General features: G+C 43.8%; 1 protein-coding gene across 5 annotated transcripts in view; it reads right to left on the minus strand.

The window, feature by feature from the left end:
* Positions 1-638: 638 nt before the first annotated feature.
* LOC130282838 (uncharacterized) overlaps positions 639-13,318 on the minus strand; it is a 30,290-nt gene continuing 17,610 nt past the window's right edge. For 4 of the 5 annotated variants that reach the window (XM_056531675.1, XM_056531673.1, XM_056531672.1 and 1 more), the window contains 3 exons: positions 10,731-10,819; positions 9,018-9,482; positions 639-3,890 (listed from right to left, as the gene is read on the minus strand). In XM_056531675.1, the coding sequence (XP_056387650.1) occupies positions 3,552-3,890; positions 9,018-9,482; positions 10,731-10,819 (893 nt within the window). In that variant the 3' untranslated portion in view covers positions 639-3,551. The remainder of the gene's footprint in view (positions 3,891-9,017; positions 9,483-10,730; positions 10,820-13,318) is intronic. The other variant, XM_056531676.1, reaches the window with a different exon arrangement.

Consider the following 13,318-nt stretch of genomic DNA (forward strand, 5'->3'; position numbering starts at 1 on the left):
TCCAGCAAGTTAAACAGATTTGTAAATTACTTCTATAAAAAAATCTTAATCCTTTCAGTATTATTGAGCTTCTGAAGTTGAGTTGTTCTTTTCTGTCTAAGTGCTCTCTGATGACACGTGTCTCGGGAACCGCCCAGTTTAGAAGAGGTTTGCTATGGGGATTTTCTTCTAAACTGGGCGGTTCCCGAGACACGTGTCATCAGACAGCACTTAGACAGAAAAGAACAACCTTTACTTCAGAAGCTCATGAGTACTGAAAGGATTAAGATTCTTTAATAGAAGTAATTTACAAATCTGTTTAACTTTCTGGAGCCAGTTGATATATATAAAAAAGTTTTTTCCTGGATAACCCCTTTAAAGTGGTTGTGCGCTGCCCTGCAGTTCGGAGCTCAGCTCACAGCGTCCGGAAGTTCATTACTCCGAACGCTGTGTGCGGGCTTCCGTGTTCGCAGCCCCCGGGCGTGACGTCACGCGAGGCCCCTGCGTGACGTCTCGTCCGCCCCCTCAACGAAAATCTATGGGAAGGGCGCGCGACCGCTGTCATGCCCCCTTCCCATAGACTTTGGCAGAGGGGGCGGGCGAGACGTCACGAAGGGGCCGGGCGTGACGTCACGCCCGGCGGCTGCGAACACGGAAAATGTAAAATATGTAAAAAAAAACTGATAAAAGTCGCAAAAATTGAGACAAAAAGTCTCATTGCCAAACAAAGTAAAACTAACTCCAAAATGTTTTTTAACTATATAAATAGCAAAAAGGTTAAAAATGAAAGTGTTGGCCCTTTAAAAAATTATGAGGAGGAAATTATAAAAAGGATCAGGAAAAAGAAAATATATTAAACAAATTCTTCACTGTATTCACAGAGGAAAATGAAATGCCAGGTGAAATACAGCGAGATAAGGTAAACTCCCCATTACAGGTCACCTGTCTAAACCAGGAAGACGTACAGTGCCGCCAACAAAAAATCAAAAATAGACAAAATCGCCAGGTTTAGATGCCATTATTCACCCCCCGTGTTCTAAAGGTATTAAGTATTGTAATAGGCAGACCCCTATTTTTAATATTCAGGGACTCTACAGCGACAGGGACAGTTCCCCAGGACTGGCGCATGACAAATGTGGTGCAAATATTTAAAAAGGGGTCAAAAGGTGACCCGGGAATTATGGGCCTGCTAATTTACATACAATGGAGGTTAAACTATTTGAGGGTTTTCTAAGAGATTCCATTTTGGAGTATCTTAATAAAAATAAATATATGACTCCATATCAGCATGGCTTTATGAGGGATCGGTCCTGTTAAACTAACCTGATCAGCTTTTATGAGGAGGTGAGCTCCAGACTGGACCAGGGGTAATCGCTGGATGTCGTATATCTGGATTTTTCCAAAGCATTTGATACGGTGCCACATAAAAGATTGGTGCATAAAATAAGAAGGATTGGGCTGGGGGAGAATGTGTGCAAGTAACTGGCTCAATGATAGGAAACAGGGTGGTTATTAATGGTACTTACTCTGATTGGGTGACTGTTACTAGTGGGGTACCACAGGGGTCCTTCTTGGGTCCTGTCCTATTTAATATATTCATTAATGACCTTGTAGAGGGGTTCAATAGTAAAGAAGTAATCATTGCAGATGATACTAAACTCTGTAAAGCGGTAAACACTATAGAGGACAGTGCACTGTTACAAATGGATCTGGATAGGTTGGAGGTTTGGGGTGGGAAGTGGCCGATGAGGTTCAACACTGATAAATGTAAGGAAATTCACATGGGGAGGAAAAATCCGGTTTGGGATTATGTATTAAATGGGAGCACACTTGGGACTACTGACATAGAAAAGGACTTGGGAGTCTTAGTTAACAGTAAATTTAGCTGTAGTGACCAGTGTCGGACAGCTGCTGCCAAGGCAAATAAAATCATGGGGTGCATCAATAGGGGCATATATGCCCACGACAAGGAAATAATTCTACAGCTGTACAAATCACTAGTCAGACCACACATAGAATACTGTGTACAGTACTGGGCACCAGTGTACAAGAAAGATACAGTGGAGCTGGGGAGGGTTCAAAGACGGGCAACCAGGGTAATACGGGGAATGGGAGGACTACAGTACCCAGAAAGATTATCAGGGTTATTTAGTTTGGAAAAAAAGAAGGCTTAGGGGAGACCTAATAACTATGTATAAATATATCAGGGGACAGTACATAATTCTCTCCCATGACCTATTTATACCCAGGACTGTATCTATAACAAGGGGGCATCCTCTACTTCTAGAGGAAAGAAGGTTTCTACACCAGCACAGATGGGGGTTATTTACTGTAAGAGCAGTGAGACTGTGGAATTCTCTGCCAGAGGAGGTGGTTATGGGGAACTCTCTAAAAGAATTTAAAAAGGGGTCTGGATGCATTTTTGGAGAACAACAACATTGCTGGTTATGTAAACTAGATCTATAGGGACAGAATGTTGATCCAGGGATTTATTCTGATGCCATATTCGGAGTGGGGAAGGAATTTTTACCTCTAGTATGAGTTTTTTTTTTTTTTTGCATTCCTCTGGATCAACTCAGTAGGGACTCATTAGGGTTATAGGTTGAACTTTATGGACTCTGGTCTTTTTTTGACCTTATGAACTGTAGAAGCTAATGGTATGTATGTAAACTTTTTTTTTTTTACAATTTGCTATTGTTTTTTGTTCAGTCACACCACCTGTATCTTCATATACTTTTTGAATGAAGACCAAATATTCATGTTCACATTTGTCCTTACTTTTTGCCCTGACTGCAGGATCCTGAACTTGCGTAAAATCATATTATTACTATTAATATTATTACTACTTATTTTCTTTTCTAGGAAATAATGGCTGCTACTTAATGAGAACCATATCATATGGTAAAAACCATATTCTACCAGAAAGGATAATGTCTTGCAACATAAGAGATCAATAAAACTTGCCTGAGCCATTCCAGAGCACCTTCTATGCATGCATTGAGTAACAATGGCAGAACGCCATCATCTTGTGTGGCCAAGTCACATTCTCCAAGTCACTCCAGTTTTCTCTCCACTGTAGATGATCTATTTCCCGTCCTATATATGAAATTACTTTAGGGTAGAAATGCTTTGTTTAAGGAAGGAGACAATCATTATGTGAACATTGTGGATCTCATAGATAACAATGACATTAAAATAAACTCCAAATATCAAATCATGTAAAAGTAGATTTATGTATTTTCCAGTGGAGTCAATACTTCCCAGCTATAGACTAAACAAGTCCAGAGGGTTTTAAAACAAGAAACTGTAGGTTGATGGATAATGGATGGAAGGTAATGAAAGTTTACACAATGGTGTAACACTACAAACATCCAATATGATAAGTATACTGTGTATACGGCCATCATATAGTATTTACATAAGGCAAAGAAAAAAAAAATATTCTACTAGTGGAGTTACCCTTTAAACAGGATGAGGAGCCCCAACCATGTGACATTTGAAATGGGCACAGAGTCACAGCTTGTCCTGGCCATTTGGTGAGCATAAGTATAAGACAACCTGAAGGAAGGCGGTCAGCTCATCGCATTGGATGAGTAGTAGTGAATGGGGTAATCAGCAATGTACGATTCTTCACTTAACTGGTTAAGCATGCCCTTGTATAAAACATCCATGATAAGGACTTCGGCGACAAGTCTCTGTTTTTCCTCCATCCTCCGTAATTTTGATGCTACTGTTATACCAAAGGCGTCATACTCGTCACTGTTTTTTGAAAGAATAGCTGCAGCTTGAGTAAGCAGCTCATTGCTCAGGTCGTCATCATTGTACAGTTTTGCTTTCTTTCTCTTCCTTATGAATGGCATGTCCTCCTGGGGGTCGTAGTCTATGTCCTCTGATTGGCTGTTACTGGTTACCTGAAAGTTGCATGTTTTAAATGTCAAAATTCTTATGCATTAATTGGTTAATAAAATCTCTATCCAATTATATTTGGAGTCCCTCCTCCTAGAACAGTGTTTCCCAACCAGGGTGCCTCCAGATGATGCAAAACTACAACTCCCAGCATGCCCGGACAGCCATCTGGAGGCACCCTGGTTGGGAAACACTGTCTTAGAATGTGATCATTATGACCAGTGCACAAGAACACTGCTCCCTCCACTATAACCTGCAGCCTGTGGCAAGCAAGCTTGTCATACATTTTAGATAATGGACAACCAAATGTCTGTCCAGCCAACAGCTAGCCCTCCTCCCCACATATACAGTGATCCAACGCCTAAATAAATATCAGCAATACACAAAAATACCAAAGAATAATAACCCAATGTAGAGCCAGATGCCGCCTGCACTTACTCCAATGTACGTTTTGAGTAGCTGCGCTTCATCAGGGGGCGTGACGTGACGCCCCCTGACGAAGCACAGCCGCGCGAAACGTACGTTGGGGTAAGTGCAGGCGGCATCTGGCTCTACATTGGGTTATTCTCATGGTTCTATATATGCATGTTTTGTAGTCTATACCATTGTGACCCACATTATTATATTGTTGGTATATAGTCTACCATTTCTATGCAGCCATAGTCATTCCATTTCCAATGTTTATCTGGCCTCTGCCTCCTGTATTCTCTCAGTCCTGTGCACCACGATCTTGTATTTTGATTTCATATTTGAATATTTATTCAATAAAAATTTGCATTCTTTGGTATTTGTGTATTGCTTATATTTATTTAGGCGTTTGATTATTTGTTGTTTCAGCAATCTATACTTCTCCATTTATACGTTTGGTGACAATATACAGTGATCCCTCAACCTACAATGGCCTCAGATTACAATATTTTCAACATACAATGATCTTTTCTGGACCACTGTAACTTGAAACCAGACTCGACATACAATACTACAGACAGTCCAGATCTATGAAACGTGTCAATAGCTCGAAGAACCGACCAATCAGAATGGACAATTTACTGGTAAAACCCCTATATTACCGAGGTGCATTGACTGGCTGTCTATTTGCACCTCCCTACAGTACAGGGTGGTACTACATGTTCTGTACTACTCTTTACCTGTGCCAGGGTTAGATGCTTCTTTGGACACAGGCGAGGACTGCTTCATTTTACTTTTAAAGGACACTGGGGGACATTTATCAATGTTGGTGTAAGGTAGTAAAGATTTTACCCGTTTGCTTGGTACATTGTTTGCACAGTTGCTCAAAATTTACCAAAAAGGTGCACTGGACTTGATAAATTTTGCTCAAATATAGAAACCAGTGAGCTGCAGAGATAGACTTAAAAGGGGTACTCCACTGCTCAGTGTTTGGAACAAACTGTTCCGAACGCTGGAGTCGGCGCTGGGAGCTCAAGACATCATAGCCCCGCCCCTCATTATGTCATACCCCGCCCCCTTGGGGCTATGACGTCACGAGCTCCCGGCGCCGGCTCCAGTGTTCAGAACAGTTCCAAACGCTGAGCAGCGGAGTACCCCTTTAAGCTTTGTGGTCTCGCATCTGACACTTTTGTACGTGTCCTGTTAGGTGATGTAGGTTTGCGCAAAAAAAACAAAAAAAAAAACATTTTTGATGTTCTACAGAAGATTGCGCCAAAAAATTGTGCAAAAGATGCAATTGCACAAAATTTGCAGGGACATTTAGAACATTGAAGTGGTGTAAAGCCAATGATAAATGTCCCCACTGTGTGTACTGTACAGGATCCTGGAGAAGCTCTACATAAACAGTGATTTACAGTACCAGGAGTTCTTTATTACTTTTATATGTAAGGACTTGCTTTCTCTGTATTAGTTATCTAGTTTGTCTTTTGATCCTCACTTTTTCCTATTTTTGGATGACATTTTGGGAATTTTAGAACCAATTACCATGGTCTCAACATACAATGGTTTCAGCATACAATGGTCCTCCTGGAAGCAATTAATATTGTAACTTGAGGGCCACTGTAATGTATGCTTGGCTTAGATCATGTATTATGAGTGGGGAGAGAGGAGAAAGCTTCTTTCAGACTCCTCTGGTGTTGGCTTATCTCCCGAAGAACAAAAAGGATCCGGCATTTAAAAATCCAACATATGCTGTTAGAGGAAAGTGGGGCGCTAATCCTGTTGAAATCAGCGGGTTCAGCAGACTTTAATGTGTATTGCCATCTTTAATCACAAGAGGACACATCACCGCCCCCCCCACAAGGTCAGCATTTGTGTAGTTTAACTTTTAACCAAATTAAAAAGGAGTATTATAGTGAAAATGATCTTCATCCTATTGTGCCGGGCTACAAAAAGAACCCAAAATACAAACACTAACTCAACTTCCGTCGCTCCCCCGTTGCGCCACTATAGCTGTTTGGTCTTCCTCCTTCTTCCGTGTGCACGGATCCTCACACTGCGGTCAGCGTATCACCAGCTGCAGCGGTCCCACCATGGCCGATGATAGGCTGAGTGCAGTGTCATGTAAGGAGCCTGGGCCCCGCCTTCTACCTGCTGCTCTGGCTCCTTATTTGACACTGCGCTCAGCCCATCACCCTCCAAGGCCGGCGATATGCTGACCGCGTTGTGACAATCCGTGCACACGGGAGAAGACCAGGCCAGAGGACTGAACAGCTATAGCGGCACATTGGGGGAACGGAGGAAGGCGAGCTAATGCTTTCTGTACTCACCTGCTCCAATCCTGTCGCTGCTGTTCTAAAAGTGCCCAGTGCCACTGCTGAGCATGTAAAATGTGGTCTCCACACAACTACTTTAAAAGGAGCATGTATCTCCAGCAATGTAACAAAGAATTGTCCAGTGCAGTATCTCGGTATAAAAGCCTTAATTCTTTATTGTTGACCGAACATGGACATAGGAGGTAACAGGTAGGTGACGCTTTTATTTATTTGATCTCATGTGAACAGTGCCATTTGCAATACATAGGCTGTACTTCCACCCCCCCTAAAGGTTAGGATCAGAAAACATCTTTCTGATATCCTGCATTTTAACTCCCGTCATGTCTCTATGGTTACACGTCATTGTGCCGAGAGACATGATGGAAGTTATTCTTCCCTCTCAGTACAAGGTATGGAAAGAGTTATTCCGTCTATTAGGGGTGGTAGCTCAAAACAAAAATTACTGGATAGGGAAATTCTTTGGATCCTTAAATTGAACGCACGTTTTCCCACTGTCTTAAACAAAAGGCAGGACGTGATACTACATTACTAATGAACTTATCATAATATTGTGATGGCGATATATGTCTTGGTAACATGGAATTGTGCACCATGACCTGCCTTTTCCCAGTGTGTTTTTTTTGTTCTCTCTTTTTCAGATACTCATAGTTGTGAATGTTTGTTGTTTTTTTTCTCTTTCTCCCTTGTAAGCTTCTTTTGTTTCCTCTCATTTGGTGTATATAGCGTTTCCTTCCCAGTAAGTTCCAGTGGTGTCATTCCAGTATTTGAATTTACATGTTTTATGCCATTTTGGGATAACTTCTGGATAATAACTAATTAATTATTATAGTATAAATATATAAAAAAAATCTATCCCCATTTCATGCAGACTGACCCCGTACTCTCGTCATGCTAAGAAGAATAGTATCTTTTATGTATATTTGTTTTTATACTAGGTATTGACAGAGATTTCTTTCTGCCATGATTTTCATTACTAAAGGTCAATATTTTTGTAAATTTTTCTATGTGTTGCAATGTTACTATTGTGAATATGGCCGTCGCAGGGTTAATTCTCGATGATCCCGTGTGAGACCGGTTAGATCTGCCCTGCTTCCGCTATATAAGAGTCTCCCTTATAACATGTTTTTGTACGACTAAGGCTGCATACGACAGCCAAAACAAGTCACCTACCTGTTACCTCCTATGTCGGTGTTCAGTCAACAATAAAGAATTAAAGGGTTACTCCGCCCCTAGACATCTTATCCCCTATCCAAAGGATAGGGGATAAGATGTCAGATCGACGGGGTCCCGCTGCTGGGGACCCCGGGGATCGCCGCTGCGGCACTGCGCTATCATTACTGCGCAGAGCAAGATCGCTCTGCACGTAATGACGGGCAATACAGGGGCCGGAGCATCGTTACGTCACGACTCCGCCCCTTGTGACGTCACGGCCCGCCCCCGTCAATACAAGTCTATGGGAGGGGGCGTGGCGGTCGTCACACCCCCTGCCAGACTTGCATTAAGGGGACGGGACGTGATGTCATGAGGGGCGGAGCCATGACATCACGCTGCTTCGGCCCCTGTATCGCCCGCCATTACGCACAGAGCGAACTCGCTTTGTGCAGTAATGATGGCGGGGTGCCGCAGTGGCAATCCCTGGGGTCCCCAGCAGCGGGACCCCGGCTATCTAACATCTTATCCCCTATCCTTTGGATAGGGGATAAGATGCCAGGGGCGGAGTACCCCTTTAAGGCTTTTATACAGAGATACTGTGCTGGACAATCCTTTTTTTTACGTGTCTACTTATCTGGAGAGTTGGTCCACTCCAGTCCGTGCAGCAGTGGGGATACGACGTGGGGTGAGCTGAATTGCCTTCTCTGTATACTATCTCCAGGAAGGTCTCCTTTCCGTTACAGAACAGATTTCCTGCAGACCCACTGAAGTCAACGGGTAGCAACATAATCCGCTACAGATTCTCTACTGCTGTGAATTCTCTACTGCTGTGAATACTACGTGTGAATGTAACCGTTATAGCTTTATGTTGTGCCGTTCCTTTGTTATTTATATTAGAATTATATGACTAAATAGTCAGCCAAATGTTACCAGTTGGGGTATGTCCCTATACTGTGACACTGTCAGCTTTGATTAGATAGTCTAAGACAGGATAGGGTAACGCCCCCAACTAGTAATATCCAGTCGCCTATAAAGTTATACATTTCTAGCAAGACTAACAAATAAATGGGACAACACAGAGCTATAAGCAGACATGTTCCAGAATTGTTACTTCATGGGGAATACAAGTATTTAGTTAGACAGGTCAGGAGAGGCCACAGGCCCTCTTTAACCACAAACTAAGAGAAGAGTAAGAATGAAAGCAGTAAACAGTATTCAATGCCCAACATAAAATACCTGAGACATGTTAGTAGAGTCCTCCAGAATCTCCATGGTCTCGTCAACTGTCTCTTCTTCTTGGCGACATTCCTGCGATTCTCCTGAGTTGGATGATCCCTCTTTTGGAGAATCCTGACCAATTGTGAACTTAAGCAGGTCAAAGTACCACAGCCGGGGCACGTACACGTCTTCAGCGGAGGTGGCAGTCTTTTTAGACACCTGTACCTTGTTGAATTCTTTCTTGAAGACTGTTCTCAAATTGGCGATCTTATGTTTAACAAACTGGATGTTGGCGCTTGGACACACAGACCGACAGAGGTTGACCATGCTCTCATAGGCCTTCAGTCTCTTCTGTTTATTGGAATAGTCAGAAATCTTCACATTCCACAGGCACGGAAAGGACCGATACATGTCTATGAATTCTTTCAGGAACTGTGGATTCATGAGATATTCGGAATAAATTTTCTTTTTTGAGAGATCCATCTATTAAAAAAACATTTATCACTTCTGACATCACAAAAGGCAAAGTAAAAGTTAACCATTAAAAGTTAACTTCATCAAAATTACTCTGTTTAGCCACAAAGCCATTTTTTATTTTAATCCGATGCTGCATCTAGTGAAAAAGCCATCTCATGGCGAAATGTCAGGAAGGAGGGATATAAGATTTTAGAGCAGCACTGTCATATGGTCTATGAGATATAGGGAATACTGAAAGTCAGTTGGCAATAACAAACGATAACACAGCCAGCTAAGTTCATTAATGCTGGATGCATAACTGAAAAAGTACATACTGGCTGAACTGAGCCAGCAGGCTGTTAAAAATTAACAAAATCAGTAAACCCACCAATGCTAGTTAGCATACTAAAAATATTTGAACACATATGTACAGTGCTGGAGTTTTAAATACACCACTGCCACCTAGTGGCCAATGAGCACTAATACTAGTTTAAATGAATATTCATTTAAAGTTTTATAATTAATTTGGGTGCTTTTAGTCAGGGTTATCCCTGAGGGGATTCATCTCCCCAAGGAAATTTGTTGTAAATATTTTAGTGCCCAGAGACACCCAAGGGAAATTTTTTATGGTGACTTGTCCATCTATATGGAAAGCACGCGAAGATAAAATAATTTATATTATTATTATTTTTTATATTTAAAAGTGCCCATATGACTTCAATAGCTGCCAGGTAAACGCTTCTATGGCTGACAGCTATTCCTCCTGATTCCACCTCAAACACAAATGCGCTCTGCTTTGTCAAACAAACATTGGTTTCTTTTGTGTCCTAACCACTGAACCACAAGGATATTCTAGTCCCTCTGACTCCCCAATAGGACCGCCCACATAGAATAATCACATAATTAAACAATTATGAATCAAGTATCCCAAATTTCAACCTTTCCACGGGGAGAGAGGAGTAAGCTGCAGCCAGATACCTCTAGAGGCAGTTTATTTTCCCCGAAAACAACGGAATCAGGAGTTGAAATTCAACTTGATCATAGTTTGGGCAGGAAAACCCCATACACATTAGATTGTCAGGCTGTCTCACCAATATATGCAGTATTGGCCACTTTTCTCTGATGTGTATAGTTCCACAAACTCAAGATACAGATACCTCCTGACGAAACCACTGTCTCTGCCGAACACTTTTGACAAGAGGCTTAGAAGAAGAACATAGGATTATGGGACATCTCACTTTTTTTTGGCTGGAGCTGCCATCTGAAACAATTTACCTTATGAGCACCTGCACGACTACTTTTAGCAGGGGACCACCATTTCTTGTAAGGATTTCGTAGAGAACTTCGCCTTGTGTTCAGGTGTACTAAAATAGATATACAAACATGAATTGAATGTGGTGTACAAATCTTTGATATGTGGTGACCCAGCAGGGCTTTGTGAAACTATGTTTTATATACAGTTCTTATCTTTGCCTAGGCCCTCTTGACCATTTGTATTTGATAAATCAGTGTTATATATACTTCTCATTTAGATTCACTTAGAGTTTGCAGTGTATGACAAAAAAGGAGATTTTTGTCTACTTACCGTAAAATCTCTTTTTTGGAGGATCCATTGGGGACACAGACCGTGGGTGTATGCTGCTGTCTCTAGGAGGTGTGACACTATGGTAATAAAAAAAAGTCAGCTCCTCCCAGCAGGATATACCTGTCTTCAGGCCCTGAGCTAATCAGTTTAAGTTCCAGAACAATAGGAGGAGACCAACAGGTCAAAGAAAAACCCCAAACTGTCCGAGAACCAAAAGAAAAGAACATAACTGACCACACCCTCGGATAGAGAACCAAAGGAAACCCCAAAAAGGGAGGGAGTTGTGTCCCCCAATGGATCCTCCGAGAAAGAGATTTTACGGTAAGAATACAAAAATCTCCTTTTCTCTATCGGCTCCATTGGGGACACAGACCGTGGGACATACCAAAGCCGTCCCTTGGGTATGCAGATAAGCAGTCAGGCAGACGGTCGATCCACTGCCGCCTGCAACACTTTACGACCCAGACTAGCATCAGCCGATGCGAAGGTATGAACTCTGTAGAACCTCGAGAAAGTGTGCAAAGACGACCAGGTAGCCGCCTTGCAAATCTGCGAGGCCGAGGCTCTATTCTGTAGAGCCCAGGATGTCCCAACAGAACGGGTAGAATGAGCCACAACCCTGAAAAGAGGAATCTTACCCTTACAGTGATAGGCTTCCGAAATGGCGGACCGAATCCACCGAGAAATGGTGGCCTTGGAAGCAGGTTGTCCCTCGCGACGACCTTCCGTAAGGACAAAAAAGGAAGCACACTGACGAAATGAAGAAGTGATGGACAGATAAGACCGAACAGCCCGAACTACATCCAGCTTGTGTAGTAAGCGCTCCTTAGGAGGAGAAGGAGCAGGACAAAAAGACGGGAGGACAATGTCCTCATTGAGATGAAAGGCCGGAACCACCTTAGGCAAAAAGGAAGGATCTGGCCGGAAAACAACCTTCTCCTGGTGGATCACCAGAAACGGAGGACAGCAGGAGAGAGCAGCCAATTCAGACACCCTCCTGATGGAGGTGATAGCAATAAGAAATGCCACTTTCCAAGAAAGGAGGCGGAGAGACACCTCTCTAAGGGGCTCAAAGGGTTCACCCTGGAGGGCACTCTGAATCAAATTCAAGTCCCAAGGGGGAGAGGGTGACCGATAAGGAGGAACAGCATGCGCCACTCCTTGAAGGAAGGTTCCGACATGAGAATTACAAGCCATGGGCCGCTGGAAAAGAATAGCAAGGGCCGAAACCTGACCTTTAAGGGAACTGAGAGACAACCCCAGTTCCAAACCCGACTGCAAAAAGGAGAGAAGAGGGGGGAACCGAGAAGGTTACAGGGGATAAGTCCTGAGCTTCACACCAACGAAAATAAGACCGCCAAGTACGGTGGTAAATTCTAGCGGAGGAGGGCTTACGAGCCCTGAGCATGGTGTGAATGACTTGGGAAGAGAACCTGCTGGCCCTCAAAACCGCGGTCTCAACCGCCACGCCGTCAAATGCAGCGACTGTAAATTGGGATGGCAAAGAGGACCCTGAGAGAGCAGATCCAAACGGAGCGGAAGGCGCAGTGGAGCGTTGTCCAGGAGCCTGACTACGTCGGCGTACCACGACCTTCGGGGCCAATCTGAAGCTACCAGAATGGCGAGAATGTCCTCTGTTTTGAGCTTCCTCAGAACCCTGGGAAGGAGCGGAAGGGGAGGGAACAGATAGGGTAGGGAAAACCCCACCCAAGGAATCACTAGGGCGTCCACGGCCAGAGCCTGAATAGGTCCACGTCCGGAATGCCCCAGAGGTTGCAGAGTTGCGCGAAGACCTCTGGATGAAGAGACCACTGGCCGGGGTCGGGTGAGGACCGACTGAGGAAGTCCGCTTCCCAGTTGAGCACTCCCGGAATGTGAATCACCGAAATGGCCAGAACCTTGCTTTCCGCCCAGATGAGAATCTTGGTCACCTCGGCCATGGCTGCCGAGCTGCGAGTGCCGCCTTGTCGATTTATGTACGCCACGGCCGTGGCGTTGTCCGACTGGACACGGACAGGACGGGACTGAAGCCGGGACTCCCAATGAAGACAAAGAACGCCCGTAATTCCCAGATGTTTATCGGAAGAAGGGTCTCTCGGGGAGACCAGAGTCCCTGAACCGTCCAATCCCTGAACACGCCGCCCCAGCCCGACAGGCTGGCATCAGTTGTAACTACCTGCCAGTGAAGGGAAAAAAATGACCGCCCTTTGAGAAGAAGGGTGGAGCAGAGCCACCAGAGCAGAGACTGACGGACCCTGCAAGGGGGAACAATCTGACG

The sequence above is a fragment of the Hyla sarda genome, chromosome 7 (assembly GCF_029499605.1).
Source record: "Hyla sarda isolate aHylSar1 chromosome 7, aHylSar1.hap1, whole genome shotgun sequence".
Lineage (NCBI taxonomy): Eukaryota > Metazoa > Chordata > Amphibia > Anura > Hylidae > Hyla > Hyla sarda.